At 39.0% G+C, this 19,126-nt stretch overlaps 1 protein-coding gene across 1 annotated transcript in view; it reads right to left on the bottom strand.

Moving 5' to 3' along the window:
• LOC311239073 (uncharacterized protein) overlaps positions 1-19,126 on the bottom strand; it is a 119,065-nt gene that overhangs the window by 49,098 nt on the left and 50,841 nt on the right. The window contains 7 exon segments of the mRNA XM_084327301.1: positions 1,302-1,346; positions 5,106-5,159; positions 5,850-5,894; positions 6,065-6,118; positions 14,448-14,492; positions 15,054-15,107; positions 15,744-15,788. Of these exon segments, the coding sequence (XP_084183427.1) occupies positions 1,302-1,346; positions 5,106-5,159; positions 5,850-5,894; positions 6,065-6,118; positions 14,448-14,492; positions 15,054-15,107; positions 15,744-15,788 (342 nt within the window).

Genomic DNA, 19,126 nt, shown 5'->3' with positions numbered 1-19,126 from the left:
TAAACATTATTTGAGTGTAAGTCCTCATGGAATATAAACATAATTTGACTGTATGTCCACATGGAATATAAACATCATTTGAGTGTAAGTCCTCATGCAATATAAACATCATTTGACTGTATGTCCTCATGGAATATAAACATCATTTGAGTGTAAGTCCTCATGGAATATAAACACCATTTGAGTGTAAATCCTTATGGAATATAAACATCATTTGAGTGTAAGTCCTCATGGAATATAAACATCATTTGAGTGTAAATCCTTATGGAATATAAACATCATTTGAGTGTAAGTCCTCATGGAATATAAACATAATTTGACTGTATGTCCTCATGGAATATAAACATCATTTGACTGTATGTCCTCATGGAATATAAACATCATTTGAGTGTAAATCCTTATGGAATATAAACATCATTTGAGTGTAAATCCTCATGGAATATAAACATAATTTGACTGTATGTCCTCATGGAATATAAACATAATTTGAGTGTAAGTCCTCATGCAATATAAACATCATTTGACTGTATGTCCTCATGGAATATAAACATCATTTGAGTGTAAATCCTCATGGAATATAAACATCATTTGAGTGTAAATCCTTATGGAATATAAACATCATTTGAGTGTAAGTCCTCATGGAATATAAACATCATTTGAGTGTAAATCCTCATGGAATATAAACATCATTTGAGTGTAAGTCCTCATGGAATATAAACATCATTTGAGTGTAAATCCTTATGGAATATAAACATCATTTGAGTGTAAGTCCTCATGGAATATAAACATAATTTGACTGTATGTCCTCATGGAATATAAACATCATTTGAGTGTAAGTCCTCATGCAATATAAACATAATTTGACTGTATGTCCTCATGGAATATAAACATCATTTGAGTGTAAATCCTTATGGAATATAAACATCATTTGAGTGTAAGTCCTCATGGAATATAAACATCATTTGAGTGTAAATCCTCATGGAATATAAACATCATTTGAGTGTAAGTCCTCATGGAATATAAACATCATTTGAGTGTAAATCCTTATGGAATATAAACATCATTTGAGTGTAAGTCCTCATGGAATATAAACATAATTTGACTGTATGTCCTCATGGAATATAAACATCATTTTAGTGTAAGTCCTCATGCAATATAAACATAATTTGACTGTATGTCCTCATGGAATATAAACATCATTTGAGTGTAAGTCCTCATGCAAACATCTGACGGGCCACAAAGCCACGGATGTTATGTAGAGTTAAAATTCAAGGGTTCTCTCTCTGATCTCTGAGACCTACCTTCTCTCCCTTGTGCCCCTTCAGACCACGGATACCTTGACCGCCCTGTAATAAAGAACAGTCAGTGATCATTATTAACAACAATCACACATTACACCTGGCAGCCAGGGGAACACTCCTAGATTAACATGAATGATCGTCGAAGTATCAAACACTGAGCACCAACAGTGAGTAACCCTGGTCAGACGTGTGACACTGTGACCCCCCCCCCCCCCAAAAATAAAGAAATAATTTTTGTATTGATTTTCATAGTCATGACAAACACAATTGATCATTATTATTTTGCCTTTTTACCTTTTCTCACATCCCCCAATATAGTTGTTATGCCAATTCCCTTCCTGGTCGTTGCGCTGCCCTACTGTTGGTCTGGGGAGGGTGTAGACTACCCAACAACACACTGTAGCACCCACTTTACCACTTTAGACACTAACACACTTTATATTTATATTTATTGGTAAGGAAATTTGCACATCAATCTCATTCCTTATTGCACCTCACCATCACAAGGTGGCACCACAAGCTAAGCTATACCTCACCATTTCTACACTGTACTGTACCTGCACTGTATATACTGTACATACTGTATATAGGTATATTGCATTTATTTGTTGTTTACACTTGTTTACGTACTTGACTTTCTATTTTATACTTATATTATACTTATTTTATACTATCTTGTTATTATCTAGCACACTCTCAGGAGCAAAACAGAAAGAAGCATTTCATGCAAAGTATTCTGTATTTCTGTGTGACAACTAATAAAGAAACTTGAAACTTGAACTTGAACATGTCTCCTCTGTTGGTCTGAGGAGGGTGTAGACTACCACATGCTGCCCTACTGTTGGTCTGGGGAGGGTGTAGACTACCACATGCTGCCCTACTGTCGGTCTGGGGAGGGTGTAGACTACCACATGCTGCCCCACTGTCGGTCTGGGGAGGGTGTAGACTACCACATGCTGCCTTACTGTCGGTCTGGGGAGGGTGTAGACTACCACATGCTGCCCCACTGTCGGTCTGGGGAGGGTGTAGGCTACCACATGCTGCCCTACTGTTGGTCTGGGGAGGGTGTAGACTACCACATGCTGCCCTACTGTCGGTCTGGGGAGGGTGTAGACTACCACATGCTGCCTTACTGTCGGTCTGGGGAGGGTGTAGACTACCACATGCTGCCTTACTGTCGGTCTGGGGAGGGTGTAGACTACCACATGCTGCCCCACTGTCGGTCTGGGGAGGGTGTAGGCTACCACATGCTGCCCTACTGTCGGTCTGGGGAGGGTGTAGACTACCACATGCTGCCCTACTGTCGGTCTGGGGAGGGTGTAGGCTACCACATGCTGCCCTACTGTCGGTCTGGGGAGGGTGTAGGCTACCACATGCTGCCCTACTGTCGGTCTGGGGAGCGTGTAGACTACCACATGCTGCCCCACTGTCGGTCTGGGGAGGGTGTAGGCTACCACATGCTGCCTTACTGTCGGTCTGGGGAGGGTGTAGACTACCACATGCTGCCCCACTGTCGGTCTGGGGAGGGTGTAGACTACCACATGCTGCCCTACTGTCGGTCTGGGGAGGGTGTAGACTACCACATGCTGCCCCACTGTCGGTCTGGGGAGGGTGTAGGCTACCACATGCTGCCCCACTGTCGGTCTGGGGAGGGTGTAGACTACCACATGCTGCCCCACTGTCGGTCTGGGGAGGGTGTAGACTACCACATGCTGCCTTACTGTCGGTCTGGGGAGGGTGTAGACTACCACATGCTGCCCCACTGTCGGTCTGGGGAGGGTGTAGACTACCACATGCTGCCCCACTGTCGGTCTGGGGAGGGTGTAGACTACCACATGCTGCCCCACTGTCGGTCTGGGGAGGGTGTAGACTACCACATGCTGCCTTACTGTCGGTCTGGGGAGGGTGTAGACTACCACATGCTGCCTTACTGTCGGTCTGGGGAGGGTGTAGGCTACCACATGCTGCCTTACTGTCGGTCTGGGGAGGGTGTAGGCTACCACATGCTGCCCTCCTGTCGGTCTGGGGAGGGTGTAGGCTACCACATGCTGCCCCACTGTCGGTCTGGGGAGGGTGTAGACTACCACATGCTGCCCCACTGTCGGTCTGGGGAGGGTGTAGGCTACCACATGCTGCCCTACTGTCGGTCTGGGGAGGGTGTAGGCTACCACATGCTGCCCCACTGTCGGTCTGGGGAGGGTGTAGACTACCACATGCTGCCCCACTGTCGGTCTGGGGAGGGTGTAGGCTACCACATGCTGCCCCACTGTCGGTCTGGGGAGGGTGTAGACTACCACATGCACGTGCAGAGGTTCACACTATCTCCCCCTGATCCCCTCCCTGCCGATCAGGCACTATGACCGGCCAGTAGGGGTCGCTATTGCAACAACCATATTCTTGTTTTTCTTTGTATTCTGTGTACTTTTACTGTATATGACTGTATGACTGTTTTGTATTTATTCGTTTACTGTGGCAGATGGAAATGAGCTTCTGGCTAAATGTGATGCACTCATCTTCTTGTTTACCACAAAGGATTAAAGTACACTACACACTGTCCTTCTGATAAACCACATGAACTAAAACTAAACTAGAGATGGAGTCTAGGGTATAGTCAGAAAGGAAGCAGATGAAATAGTACTCTGGTAAAAGTCCTCCATCCAAATTCTACCTGTGTAAAAGTAGAGGAGTATTTAATATTGAATGTACTTAAGTATCTAAACAAGTAAAAGTATGCATTCTACGTGGTTTGTGTATCCCAGTGCTTGTTAAAGTGGTATGTGGTCCAGTTATCCTGCTCTGATTAAATGTTATGTTAAAGTGGTATGTGGTCCAGTTATGCTGCTCTGATTAAAGGTTATGTTAAAGTGGTATGTGGTCCAGTTATGCTGCTCTGATTAAAGCTTATGTTAAAGTGGTATGTGGTCCAGTTATGCTGCTCTGATTAAAGGTTATGTTAAAGTGGTGTGTGGTCCAGTTATGCTGCTCTGATTAAAGGTTATGTTAAAGTGGTATGTGGTCCAGTTATGCTGCTCTGATTAAAGCTTATGTTAAAGTGGTATGTGGTCCAGTTATGCTGCTCTGATTAAAGGTTATGTTAAAGTGGTATGTGGTCCAGTTATGCTGCTCTGATTAAAGGTTATGTTAAAGTGGTATGTGGTCCAGTTATGCTGCTCTGATTAAAGGTCATGTTAAAGTGGTATGTGGTCCAGTTATGCTGCTCTGATTACGTCCTCTTGAAGTTGTCAAGCTTGCGATTTGAAAAAACATTATCTTCACACATGTTTTCCATGTTTTCTATGCAAAACCTGTTTCTTCAAAGTAACTAGTAACACTATGGCTTCAGATACATGTATTGTAGTAGAAAGTACTTGTTTTTATCTTTGTTTAATCTTTGTGTTATTCTATCTACAATGTCACTGTAAATTACTTTAAAACCTCAGTGTAGATGTAGATGAATAAACTGAATCGACTCGTCTCAAACCCCGCCCTCGTTTCTTGATCCTCCAATCGCAACTGTTGCTTCACCTCGGACGAACAGAGCCTGGTCATTATTGCGGCATTGTACCTCACTGTTACTCTTTTTTTTTTTACTCTTTATTGTATATTGTATATATGTATATCGATTGACTGAACACTTTTTGTTGACGTACTCTTGACTTTTTCTATTTTATACTTTTTATCTATTTTATCTAGCACACTCTCAGGAGCCCATAGAGAAAAAAGCATTTCATGGAAAAGTATTCTGTATTTTTACTATGACAACTATTAAAGAAACTTGAAACTTATTGTAGCGACGGTACTGACCTTAACTCCGCGAGGACCTGGGTAGCCGATAGTTCCCTGAATACCGCTGGGACCCTGGAGGAAGACCGCGAGAAGCAGAGCCTCATCAGCATCTCATGTTATTCCACTGTTCTCATAATAATAATAATAATAATAATAATAATAATAATAATAATAACTTCATTTCATATAGCGCCTTTCAGAAGACCCAAGGTCGCTTTACATAGCAAAAAATAACAAAAGTAACAAACATAGTGGACAGACACAACATACAAAGTGAGAAATTAGGGGTTAAAGGCCAAGTTGAAGAGGTGGGTTTTGAGCAGTTTTTTGAACGAGTCCAGAGTTGGGGCGTTGCGGAGTTCTGCGGGGAGGGAGTTCCAGAGGGTGGGAGCTGCCACGCTGAAAGCTCTGTCCCCGAAGGTCCACAGTCTGGTTCGGGGGATGGAGAGCTGACCAGTGTCCAGTGGCATAGGTTACATGTTCTCATTCTGTTTGGACCTTTTAACGTCGAGCACTTGTTTAGATAAACATTCAGTCACAGAACGATTCATGAAGTCTATATGAAGTCTATATGAAGTCTAATTCATAGAGGCTTTAACCTGCTGTTGTGTGGCAGTGAAAGGGTTAACCTTCTGTGTATTGTCGCAGTGAACGGGTTAACCGTTTTGGTAGTGCGGCAGTGAAAGGGTTAAACGAGGCCAGATGGTAGCAGATGGTATATCTTGTTGGATCAATGAGACCATCGAGGTGTTTGATACCAACCTGGTTTCCCTTGGTGCCGGCTGGCCCCTCCTTTCCTGGGTGACCCTAAGAAAGTACAGAAGGAGAGAGCAAGGTCAGAGGTCAAGGTTCGCGACGGTTTACACTGTTCTATTTTTTTTATCTTAATCTGACGGCGTTCAGAGCAACAATTCTGCTTCAATCTAGTTCAAATGCTTCATGGCTTTAATCAACCGGCGAGCAGGAGGCTGACTTACCGGAGGGCCGTCCGCTCCAGGCATCCCTGGCAGACCTGGCTTCCCTGTGGGACCCTGGAAGACAGAGACATGACATAACATTACATACCGTATATATATTATATATATATATATATATTTGTCTTGTAAGAGATTTAAACTTCACTCAAAACAATCAAGGTCTTGCATGAAAGAAAATATCAAGGCAACAATTTCTAAACAATTATATTGTTTAGTAGTATTATTATATACTATACTATATTCAGGGGTGTAAAAAGTACCCAGAAATTATACTGAAGTGAAAGTATGGGGTACCGTCTCAAAATCGTACTCAAGTAAAAGTCAGAGTATCTGGCTAGAAACACACTTGAGTAAAAGTAAAAAAGTGTCTACTTTTAAATGTAGTTAAGTACTAAAAAGTAAAAGTAAAAACCTTTTTTCTGACTGTCTATTCTTCTGATAGCAGGTGTTTAATCAAAGATCTCCGCTTTCTAGTCTGGCACAAGGACCAATCAGCATGGGTATGGGCGGGTTCATTTCCATTGATGGGGATTTGATTGGCTGTTTTTAAATAAAGCACGGCCGCAGGATTAATAACGTTAACGTTAGTTTGGCCAGAGAAACAAATATACTAATTAAAATGGTTGGACCTGCGAGATTTGTACTTTGTACTTTGTAGGTCTGCGTTTTAAATGTAAGGAGTAATAGATATTAAAGGTGCTATAGACAACATTCAGCTAATAGATATTAAAGGTGCTGTAGATAACATTCAGCTACTAGATATGAAAGGTGCTGTAGATAACATTCAGCTAATAGATATTAAAGGTGCTGTAGATAACATTCAGCTACTAGATATTAAAGGTGCTATAGATAACATTCAGCTACTAGATATTAAAGGTGCTGTAGATAACATTCAGCTACTAGATATTAAAGGTGCTGTAGATAACATTCAGCTACTAGATATTAAAGGTGCTATAGATAACATTCAGCTACTAGATATTAAAGGTGCTGTAGATAACATTCAGCTACTAGATATTAAAGGTGCTGTAGATAACATTCAGCTACTAGATATTAAAGGTGCTATAGATAACATTCAGCTACTAGATATTAAAGGTGCTGTAGATAACATTCAGCTACTAGATATTAAAGGTGCTATAGATAACATTCAGCTAATAGATATTAAAGGTGCTGTAGATAACATTCAGCTACTAGATATTAAAGGTGCTGTAGATAACATTCAGCTACTAGATATTAAAGGTGCTGTAGATAACATTCAGCTAATAGATATTAAAGGTGCTATAGATAACATTCAGCTACTAGATGTTAAAGGTGCTATAGATAACATTCAGCTACTAGATATTAAAGGTGCTGTAGATAACATCCAGCTACTAGATATTAAAGGTGCTGTAGATAACATTCAGCTACTAGATATTAAAGGTGCTGTAGATAACATTCAGCTACTAGATATTAAAGGTGCTGTAGATAACATTCAGCTACTAGATATTAAAGGTGCTGTAGATAACATTCAGCTAATAGATATTAAAGGTGCTATAGATAACATTCAGCTAATAGATATTAAAGGTGCTATAGATAACATTCAGCTAATAGATATTAAAGGTGCTATAGATAACATTCAGCTACTAGATATTAAAGGTGCTGTAGATAACATTCAGCTAATAGATATGAAAGGTGCTGTAGATAACATTCAGCTACTAGATATTAAAGGTGCTGTAGATAACATTCAGCTACTAGATATTAAAGGTGCTGTAGATAACATTCAGCTACTAGATATTAAAGGTGCTGTAGATAACATTTAGCTAATAGATATTAAAGGTGCTGTAGATAACATTCAGCTACTAGATATTAAAGGTGCTGTAGATAACATTCAGCTACTAGATATTAAAGGTGCTATAGATAACATTCAGCTACTAGATATTAAAGGTGCTGTAGATAACATTCAGCTACTAGATATTAAAGGTGCTGTAGATAACATTCAGCTACTAGATATTAAAGGTGCTGTAGATAACATTCAGCTACTAGATATTAAAGGTGCTGTAGAAACATCCAGCCACTAGATATTAAAGGTGCTGTAGATAACATTCAGCTACTAGATATTAAAGGTGCTGTAGATAACATTCAGCTACTAGATATTAAAGGTGCTGTAGATAACATTCAGCTACTAGATGTTAAAGGTGCTGTAGATAACATTCAGCTACTAGATATTAAAGGTGCTGTAGATAACATTCAGCTACTAGATATTAAAGGTGCTGTAGATAACATTCAGCTACTAGATGTTAAAGGTGCTGTAGATAACATTCAGCTACTAGATATTAAAGGTGCTGTAGATAACATTCAGCTACTAGATATTAAAGGTGCTGTAGATAACATTCAGCTACTAGATATTAAAGGTGCTGTAGATAACATTCAGCTACTAGATATTAAAGATGCTGTAGATAACATTCAGCTACTAGATATTAAAGGTGCTGTAGATAACATTCAGCTACTAGATATTAAAGGTGCTGTAGATAACATTCAGCTACTAGATATTAAAGGTGCTGTATATAACATTCAGCTACTAGATATTAAAGGTGCTGTAGATAACATTCAGCTACTAGATATTAAAGGTGCTGTAGATAACATTCAGCTACTAGATATTAAAGGTGCTGTAGATAACATTCAGCTAATAGATATTAAAGGTGCTATAGACAACATTCAGCTAATAGATATTAAAGGTGCTGTAGATAACATTCAGCTACTAGATATTAAAGGTGCTGTAGATAACATTCAGCTACTAGATATTAAAGGTGCTGTAGATAACATTCAGCTACTAGATATTAAAGGTGCTATAGATAACATTCAGCTAATAGATATTAAAGGTGCTATAGATAACATTCAGCTACTAGATATTAAAGGTGCTGTAGATAACATTCAGCTACTAGATATTAAAGGTGCTGAAGATAACATTCAGCTACTAGATATTAAAGGTGCTGTAGATAACATTCAGCTACTAGATATTAAAGGTGCTGTAGAAACATTCAGCTACTAGATATTAAAGGTGCTGTAGATAACATTCAGCTACTAGATATTAAAGGTGCTGTAGAAACATTCAGCTACTAGATATTAAAGGTGCTATAGATAACATTCAGCTACTAGATATTAAAGGTGCTGTAGAAACATTCAGCTACTAGATATTAAAGGTGCTGTAGATAACATTCAGCTAATAGATATTAAAGGTGCTGTAGATAACATTCAGCTACTAGATATTAAAGGTGCTATAGATAACATTCAGCTACTAGATATTAAAGGTGCTGTAGATAACATTCAGCTACTAGATATTAAAGGTGCTATAGATAACATTCAGCTACTAGATATTAAAGGTGCTATAGATAACATTCAGCTACTAGATATTAAAGGTGCTGTAGATAACATTCAGCTACTAGATATTAAAGGTGCTATAGATAACATCCAGCTACTAGATATTAAAGGTGCTGTAGATAACATTCAGCTACTAGATATTAAAGGTGCTGTAGATAACATTCAGCTACTAGATATTAAAGGTGCTGTAGATAACATTCAGCTACTAGATATTAAAGGTGCTGTAGATAACATTCAGCTACTAGATATTAAAGGTGCTGTAGATAACATTCAGCTACTAGATATTAAAGGTGCTGTAGATAACATTCAGCTACTAGATATTAAAGGTGCTATAGATAACATTCAGCTACTAGATATTAAAGGTGCTATAGATAACATTCAGCTACTAGATATTAAAGGTGCTGTAGATAACATTCAGCTACTAGATATTAAAGGTGCTGTAGATAACATTCAGCTACTAGATATTAAAGGTGCTGTAGATAACATTCAGCTACTAGATATTAAAGGTGCTGTAGATAACATTCAGCTACTAGATATTAAAGGTGCTGTAGATAACATTCAGCTAATAGATATTAAAGGTGCTATAGATAACATTCAGCTACTAGATGTTAAAGGTGCTATAGATAACATCCAGCTAATAGATATTAAAGGTGCTGTAGATAACATTCAGCTACTAGATATTAAAGGTGCTGTAGATAACATTCAGCTACTAGATATTAAAGGTGCTGTAGATAACATTCAGCTACTAGATATTAAAGGTGCTGTAGATAACATTCAGCTACTAGATATTAAAGGTGCTGTAGATAACATTCAGCTACTAGATATTAAAGGTGCTGTAGATAACATTCAGCTACTAGATATTAAAGGTGCTGTAGATAACATTCAGCTACTAGATATTAAAGGTGCTGTAGATAACATTCAGCTACTAGATATTAAAGGTGCTGTAGATAACATTCAGCTACTAGATATTAAAGGTGCTGTAGATAACATTCAGCTACTAGATATTAAAGGTGCTATAGATAACATTCAGCTACTAGATATTAAAGGTGCTGTAGATAACATTCAGCTACTAGATATTAAAGGTGCTGTAGATAACATTCAGCTACTAGATATTAAAGGTGCTGTAGATAACATTCAGCTACTAGATATTAAAGGTGCTGTAGATAACATTCAGCTACTAGATATTAAAGGTGCTGTAGATAACATTCAGCTAATAGATATTAAAGGTGCTGTAGATAACATTCAGCTAATAGATATTAAAGGTGCTATAGATAACATTCAGCTACTAGATGTTAAAGGTGCTATAGATAACATCCAGCTAATAGATATTAAAGGTGCTGTAGATAACATTCAGCTACTAGATATTAAAGGTGCTGTAGATAACATTCAGCTACTAGATATTAAAGGTGCTGTAGATAACATTCAGCTACTAGATATTAAAGGTGCTGTAGATAACATTCAGCTACTAGATATTAAAGGTGCTGTAGATAACATTCAGCTACTAGATATTAAAGGTGCTGTAGATAACATTCAGCTACTAGATATTAAAGGTGCTGTAGATAACATTCAGCTACTAGATATTAAAGGTGCTGTAGATAACATTCAGCTACTAGATATTAAAGGTGCTGTAGATAACATTCAGCTACTAGATATTAAAGGTGCTGTAGATAACATTCAGCTACTAGATATTAAAGGTGCTGTAGATAACATTCAGCTACTAGATATTAAAGGTGCTGTAGATAACATTCAGCTACTAGATATTAAAGGTGCTGTAGATAACATTCAGCTACTATATATTAAAGGTGCTGTAGATAACATTCAGCTACTAGATATTAAAGGTGCTATAGATAACATTCAGCTACTAGATATTAAAGGTGCTGTAGATAACATTCAGCTACTAGATATTAAAGGTGCTGTAGATAACATTCAGCTACTAGATATTAAAGGTGCTGTAGATAACATTCAGCTACTAGATATTAAAGGTGCTGTAGATAACATTCAGCTACTAGATATTAAAGGTGCTGTAGATAACATTCAGCTACTAGATATTAAAGGTGCTGTAGATAACATTCAGCTAATAGATATTAAAGGTGCTGTAGATAACATCCAGCCACTAGATGTTAATATTAACTCATTCATCGCCATACGCTTTACGTATCTCTACCGCTCCAGGCCAGATTCAAATGGTCACTTTCGCGGTGTTTCACAATGTTTGCAGAGCTGTGTCTGTTCTGTATTATAGCTGTGGCCTCCACAGTGTGGAGACAATGGTGTGGCTCATTTGACAGACACTACTTACTACACTACACTACTACAGACACACACACCACTGAGGATAAACGGGGCTACCGTGGACAGGGTGAGCAGCTTCAAGTACCTGGGGGTCCACATCTCAGAGGACCTGACATGGACAACACACATAGACTCAGTCGTAAAAAAGGCGAAGCAGCGCCTCTACCACCTGAGACAGTTAAGGAAGTTCAGAGTATCTGGGAAGATACTCCAGTCCTTCTACTACCGAGCTGTAGAGAGCATCTTGACTGGAAACATCACTGCCTGGTATGGCAACAGCACGGCACAGGACAAGAAGGCCCTACAGAGAGTGGTGTGCTCAGCCGAGCGTACCACGGGTATTGCACTACCAACCCTGCAGGTCCTATACAACAAGAGGTGCAAATCCAGAGCCTGCAGGATAATGAAAGACCCTCACCACCCCAACAACAGCCTGTTCATGCTGCTGCGGTCAGGCAAACGCCTGAGAAGACCAGTAACGAGGACAGAGAGACTTGGGCTCAGCTTCTTCCCCCAGGCCATCAGAGCCTTGAACACTGAACTCTCCACGCACAAGCACACATGAGCACACACACAACACACAGATGTTTCAGGTTCGGTAAAATAGACATAGGGGGTCCTTACCTTAGCCAGAAGGTAATCCAAAAGAATAATTCCAATGATCCCATTGGCGATTGCGATTACTCGTTTATATGTAATTACGCGTGTTTACGGGACAGTATAGGTTTTGAGGCGAGCAGATCTGTTTGCTATTGCTTTGCAAGAGCTCCTCCCCCTCAGAGCGAGTCTTGGTAGTCCAGTTAATTCATTGTCTGTCCTGATCCATTTATTTCTGAGTTCAAAAGGTAGACAATACTGCCATCTGGTGAGATTCCAACGCATGTAGCTGTGCCACAGTGATTCAGAGAGCTCCGGCCGAGTGTGTAGCACGGGGATCAAAGGAAAAATATCAAACGATCTAATAACGAGTATACTCGTTATTGGCGGTTAAGTGTTGGCGGCCAATAACGAGTATACTCATGATTGGCGGCCAATGAGTTAAAGGTGCTATAGATAACATTCAGCTACTAGATGTTAAAGGTTTTAGATAACATTCAGCCACTAGATGTCGCACTAGAGCACCAGCAAATTGTATCGAATCAGGTGCATTTCATGTGGGGAAATGGGAGGGGATACATGCACGCAACATGTAAACAACAACATTAAATTTGGACCTTTCTAAAAGCTCTATGGCTGTATTATAAAAAAATTATATTACTCTATATGAAAACGTTATCGATAGCACCTTTATTAACACTTTCAGTGCCACGGACGATATATCTCGTTTTGTCAGCCCCCCCCTTGAGTGCCCACGACGACAAATATCGGTTTATTTTTTTATTAGCGGTCTGAATTCATATTTCATCAACCGAGTCTCCCGTTGGTATAGCAGCCCCTGTAGGAGCTCAGATGTGAAAAAACCGCCCCTATCGTCTCCAAGATGGTAATGCACCCTTTTGGAATGGACTAAATGAAAATGGATGAGAAAAGAAAAATCCGGAATCCACATTTTACTTCTCAGGCATGTAACCCGAGCCGATCGGATTCGTTGTGGACCCTCAGAACAGCGTGGAATACATATGTCCAGTATGCAGCGTTGGATCAATAAAAGCGATCGATATTTGGAATGGCGATCAGGAATTGGAATAATCTTTTTGGAGAACATCTGATCTAAGGTAAGGAATCTATGTTACCAGTCTTGGGGTAATCGGAGCTGTTTTGATCTATATCTCAGCGTGTGCCATATGCGTGTGTGTGTGTGTGTGTGTGTGTGTGTGTGTGTGTGTGATGAGGAAACGAGCGAATAGATTTTTCAGCTCGCTTCTTTAGCGTGCATAAGTACACTATCGATAATCTAGCGTTTATTTGAAAACGATTCATAAATAGGCCGACAAATGACAACGTGTCTAGTGTATTCGAGAAAAATTCCAATAAATGCCGTTTATGGGGGGAATCTTTATATTTTCCGGAAATCTTTGAGAGAACGATAGCTTATCGAAATGCTATAAAAAGGATATGAACCGATTAAAAAACAATCCGTTTCGACAATGTTGACTGCAAACAAGTCATTGATAAACGACGGGCAGATTAGACACATAATTTAAAACATAGATTAGGCGTTTTTAACGCTAACATTGAAGTGGATGGCGGCATTCAAGGGGGTAAAAAGGAAAACAAGGCAGGCACTGATAGTGTTAAGGATTCCATGTGAGTCTCTAAGACCTAAGTGGCTGACTGGCCGTTGATGACTAGGCTTGTGTTGTTTCCTCATGCTTCACTCCTGACAGGCCGTTGATGACTAGGCTTGTGTTGTTTCCTCATGCTTCACTCCTGACAGGCCGTTGATGACTAGGCTTGTGTTGTTTCCTCATGCTTCACTCCTGACAGGCCGTTGTTGACTAGACTTGTGTTGTTTCCTCATGCTTCACTCCTGACTGGCCGTTGATGACTAGACTTGTGTTGTTTCCTCATGCTTCACTCCTGACAGGCCGTTGATGACTAGGCTTGTGTTGTTTCCTCACGCTTCACTCCTGACAGGCCGTTGATGACTAGGCTTGTGTTGTTTCCTCATGCTTCACTCCTGACAGGCCGTTGATGACTAGGCTTGTGTTGTTTCCTCATGCTTCACTCCTGACAGGCTGTTGATGACTATAGGCTTGTGTTGTTTTCTCACTGTAGGAGACTTTGACTTTCTCACCTTCTCTCCTGGGGGACCGTGCGCTCCCTGAGGTCCTGGCATTCCCTGCAAGATGACACAGACAGATCACACGTGAGAAGGACAGTCACTGTATGAAGGACATAAGGGACATAAAGAACTAAGAGTAAAAGTCGTAAAACGTAATTTTTTTAAAATGACATGCTAAGAGTTGATATGTGACTTTTTTTTTTTTTTAACTTTGACCAGTCACCTGGTTCTTTTAGCGTTTATCGCTTTTTCTTCGCATTCATACTTGGTCAAGTTCGACCGACAGAGCAGGCTGAAAGGGTTCAGATGGGGGGGAAAGACACTCTGGGAAAGGCACGGCTGCCGTCCGGGATTCGAACGCGCTCAGCCCCAGATCCGCGCAAGCGCGGTTGTCCACGGCGCTGAAATAGCACTCGCGGTACGTGGTGAGCTACTGGAGCTCCCCCGATATGTGACTTTTTACAGGTACATAATGTTGTCGTAAAAGTCCCAGTCCAGGCTGTGACTACTAGCTCCAGTCCAGGTTGTGAGTGACTACTAGCTCGAGTCCAGGCTGTGACTTCTAGCTCCAGTCCAGGCTGTGACTACTAGCTCCAGTCCAGGTGTTCTTTGTCTCACCTGTGTTCCTCCTGTCCCCTGCTGTCCTGGGGGTCCAGGCTCGCCTTGAGGACCCTGAGAGATGAAAGAGAGGGGGAACAGAAATGAAGAGCTATTTAAGGCAAGAGGGAGGCCACTTTGACTTTGTACTGTTTTTATTATGACTCTCCTTTATATTGTTCTTTTAATATCAGGGAGCGCCGTCGTAATTCCATTGTGTTGTAATTTTGTACAGCAGTGTAATGAATGACACAAAGACTGATAATGAAGTGCAGCGCAAAATATTGTAGGATTAACAATATACAAGAAATACAAATAAATAATAATAATAAATAAAACATATAATGAAACGAAATGAATGACAGGATAATCAATAAAAACTGACAAAAAAAACATAACCATCTAACAGAATGGTTTTAAACTGAGTCAGTATCTGTATTGTTTTTACCTGCTTTTCCCCTTAAATTATTTTTATTCTTATTTTATGCTAATTGTATGTCTATTTTTACTGCTGTTAAGCACTTCAAGCCTTGTATGATAGGTACTATACACATGTATTACAAACAAGTGTATTATTATCATTATTATTATTATTATTAATAATGATAATAATGATAATAATCCTAATAATAATAAAGCTTAACTTAACTTGATATAATAGGGACATTCATCTCATACGGCAGAATAAACTTGTTTTATAGAAACACTGACCAGGTTTCCTTTGGGACCATGAGGCCCGTCGTTTCCACGCACTCCCTGGAAGAAACAGGAGAAGAATAAGAAGAAGAAGAAGAAGAAGAAGAAGAAGAAGAAGAAGAAGAAGAAGAAGAAGAAGAAGAAGAAGAAGAAGAAGAAGAAGAAGAAGAAGAAGAAGAAGAAGAAGAAGAAGAAGAAGAAGAAGAAGAAGAAGAAGAAGAAGAAGAAGAAAAAACAACAACAGTAGTCAGAAAGATGCAAAAGGGGAAAAAAAATACTTGTGGTCCACAGGATTGATTCAGCCTGCTGTCTCTTTAGTTAGTTTCACTTAGCTTTTAGCTTTTGGCTTCACTGAGGATGTTATAATAATGTTTTGCATGAGGAGCAGGTGGATACGTATTGTTTCAAGTCAAGTGTTTAATAATCCCCTTGGGGAAGTTCAAGTGTCAAAGCAGCATGGGGGGGGGGGGGGGGGGGGGTACAGTACAGGTAGGATAGGTAGTAATAATAATATAACATAGAACAAAGTGCAAGTAGTAATGATAATAGTGAACAGTAGTGAGTGGCAGGATTAATCAGACAGTAGTAATAGAGATGATGGTATACATGGTCCAAACCGTAGTAACACACTGTACACGAGTCTGTGCAGTGTTTATTATTAAGAGTCAGATAGTCCTAACAGTGTTTATTATTAAGAGTCAGATAGTCCTAACAGTGTTTATTATTAAGAGTCAGATAGTCCTAACAGAGTTTATTATTAAGGGTCAGATAGTCCTAACAGTGTTTATTATTAAGAGTCAGACAGTCCTAATAGTGTTTATTATTAAGAGTCAGATAGTCCTAACAGTGTTTATTATTAAGAGTCAGACAGTCCTAATAGTGTTTATTATTAAGAGTCAGATAGTCCTAACAGTGTTTATTATTAAGAGTCAGACAGTCCTAACAGTGTTTATTATTAAGAGTCAGACAGTCCTAACAGTGTTTATTATTAAGAGTCAGATAGTCCTAACAGAGTTTATTATTAAGGGTCAGATAGTCCTAACAGTGTTTATTATTAAGAGTCAGACAGTCCTAATAGTGTTTATTATTAAGAGTCAGATAGTCCTAACAGTGTTTATTATTAAGAGTCAGACAGTCCTAACAGTGTTTATTATTAAGAGTCAGATAGTCCTAACAGAGTTTATTATTAAGGGTCAGATAGTCCTAACAGTGTTTATTATTAAGAATCAGACAGTCCTAATAGTGTTTATTATTAAGAGTCAGATAGTCCTAACAGTGTGTATTATTAAGAGTCAGATAGTCCTAACAGTGTTTATTATTAAGAGTCAGACAGTCCTAACAGTGTTTATTATTAAGAGTCAGATAGTCCTAACAGTGTTTATTATTAAGAGTCAGAGTCAGATAGTCCTAACAGTGTTTATTATTAAGAGTCAGACAGTCCTAACAGTGTTTATTATTAAGAGTCAGATAGTCCTAACAGTGTTTATTAATACGAGTCAGAGTCAGATAGTCCTAACAGTGTTTATTATTAAGAGTCAGATAGTCCTAACAGTGTTTATTAATAAGAGTCAGATAGTCCTAACAGTGTTTATTATTAAGAGTCAGATAGTCCTAACAGTGTTTATTAATAAGAGTCAGATAGTTCTAACAGTGTTTATTATTAAACGTCAGATACTCCTAACAGTGTTTATTAATAAGAGTCAGATAGTCCTAACAGTGTGTATTATTAAGAGTCAGATAGTCCTAACAGTGCTTATTATTAAGAGTCAGATAGTCCTAACAGTGTATATTATTATTAAGAGTCAGATAGTCCTAACAGTGTTTATTATTATTAACACTTTCCGTGCCACTCACGAGATTTCTCTGGTTTTTTTTATAGGTGGTTGCTAGCCACTCACAAGATTTCTCAGATTTTTTTTTTTTTTGCGATCTGAAAAATTATTGCATCACCCGAGCCTACCCGAGTATAGCCGAGCGGCGCCGGTGATCACTGTGGAAAAAAGCGCCCCCTGTCGTCTCCCAGATGACATAAGTGATTTTGGAATGGACTCAATGAAAATGAATGGGGAAAAAAATCCGGTACTCCACATTTTCCAGTTCACTGATCCAGCCGGGGTTACCACAGTTCATTCTGGAACCTCAGATCCCCGCTGATCATGGAGATCTACAGTATCGCGTTGGATCCATACACGTATCGATTTTTTCGAATGGTGATCAGGAATTGGAATATACCAGTTGGATACCATCTGATGTCAGGTAAGGACTCTATGTTATCAGTGTTAGGATAATCAGAGTAAGTTTGATGAAGTTATAAGCTGTTTTGTGAAATGTCTTCTTTCGGTTTCACTGTAAAAGTCTGTGAGGAAATCAACGGAGCGATTATCCATGCGTGGCCGTAATGTGCTTGCATGCACGTATAATATTGATCATCTAGCGTTTATTTGAAAACGATTCATAAAAAGGCAGACGAATATCAACGTTGTGGAATATTCCACTAAAAGACGATTTTCATAGAATGCTCCAGAATGAGCTGTTTTTTATATCAAAACGGGGGCTTTTCTAACTGCTCTGAAACGGAAACGACGCGATAAAAAAACAATCTGCCTTGACAGCACTGACTGGAAAATAGTCTTTGATAATGCGATGGGCAGATTAGACACATAGCCATCATTTAAAACATAGATTAGGCGATATTAACGTTAACATTGGCGCCGATGGTGGCATTCAGCCGGTAAAACGGAAAACCAGGCGTGGCGCTCAAAGTGTTAAGAGTCAGATAGTCCTAACAGTGTTTATTATTAAGAGTCAGATAGTCCTAACAGTGTTTATTATTATTAAGAGTCAGATAGAGTGCTTATTATTAAGAGTCAGATAGTCCTAACAGTGTTTATTATTATTACGAGTCAGATAGTCCTAACAGTGTTTATTATTAAGAGTCAGATAGTCCTAACAGTGTTTATTATTATTAAGAGTCAGATAGAGTGCTTATTATTAAGAGTCAGATAGTCCTAACAGTGTTTATTATTATTACGAGTCAGATAGTCCTAACAGAGTTTATTATTAAGAGTCAGATAGTCCTAACAGTGCTTATTATTAAGAGTCAGATAGTCCTAACAGTGTTTATTATTATTAAGAGTCAGACAGTCCTAACAGAGTTTATTATTAAGAGTCAGATAGTCCTAACAGTGTTTATTATTAAGAGTCAGATAGTCCTAACAGTGTTTATTATTAAGAGTCAGATAGTCCTAACAGTGCTTATTATTAAGAGTCAGATAGTCCTAACAGTGTTTATTATTATTAAGAGTCAGATAGTCCTAACAGTGTTTATTATTATTAAGAGTCAGATAGTCCTAACAGTGTTTATTATTAGTTAATTAATAATAAACACTGTTAGGACT

This window comes from Notolepis coatsorum (genome assembly GCF_963971535.1).
Source record: "Notolepis coatsorum genome assembly, chromosome: 13".
Classification (NCBI taxonomy): Eukaryota; Metazoa; Chordata; class Actinopteri; order Aulopiformes; family Paralepididae; genus Notolepis; species Notolepis coatsorum.
Note: the sequence above shows the minus strand (reverse complement) of the source record. Positions and strands in the feature narration are given on the sequence as shown.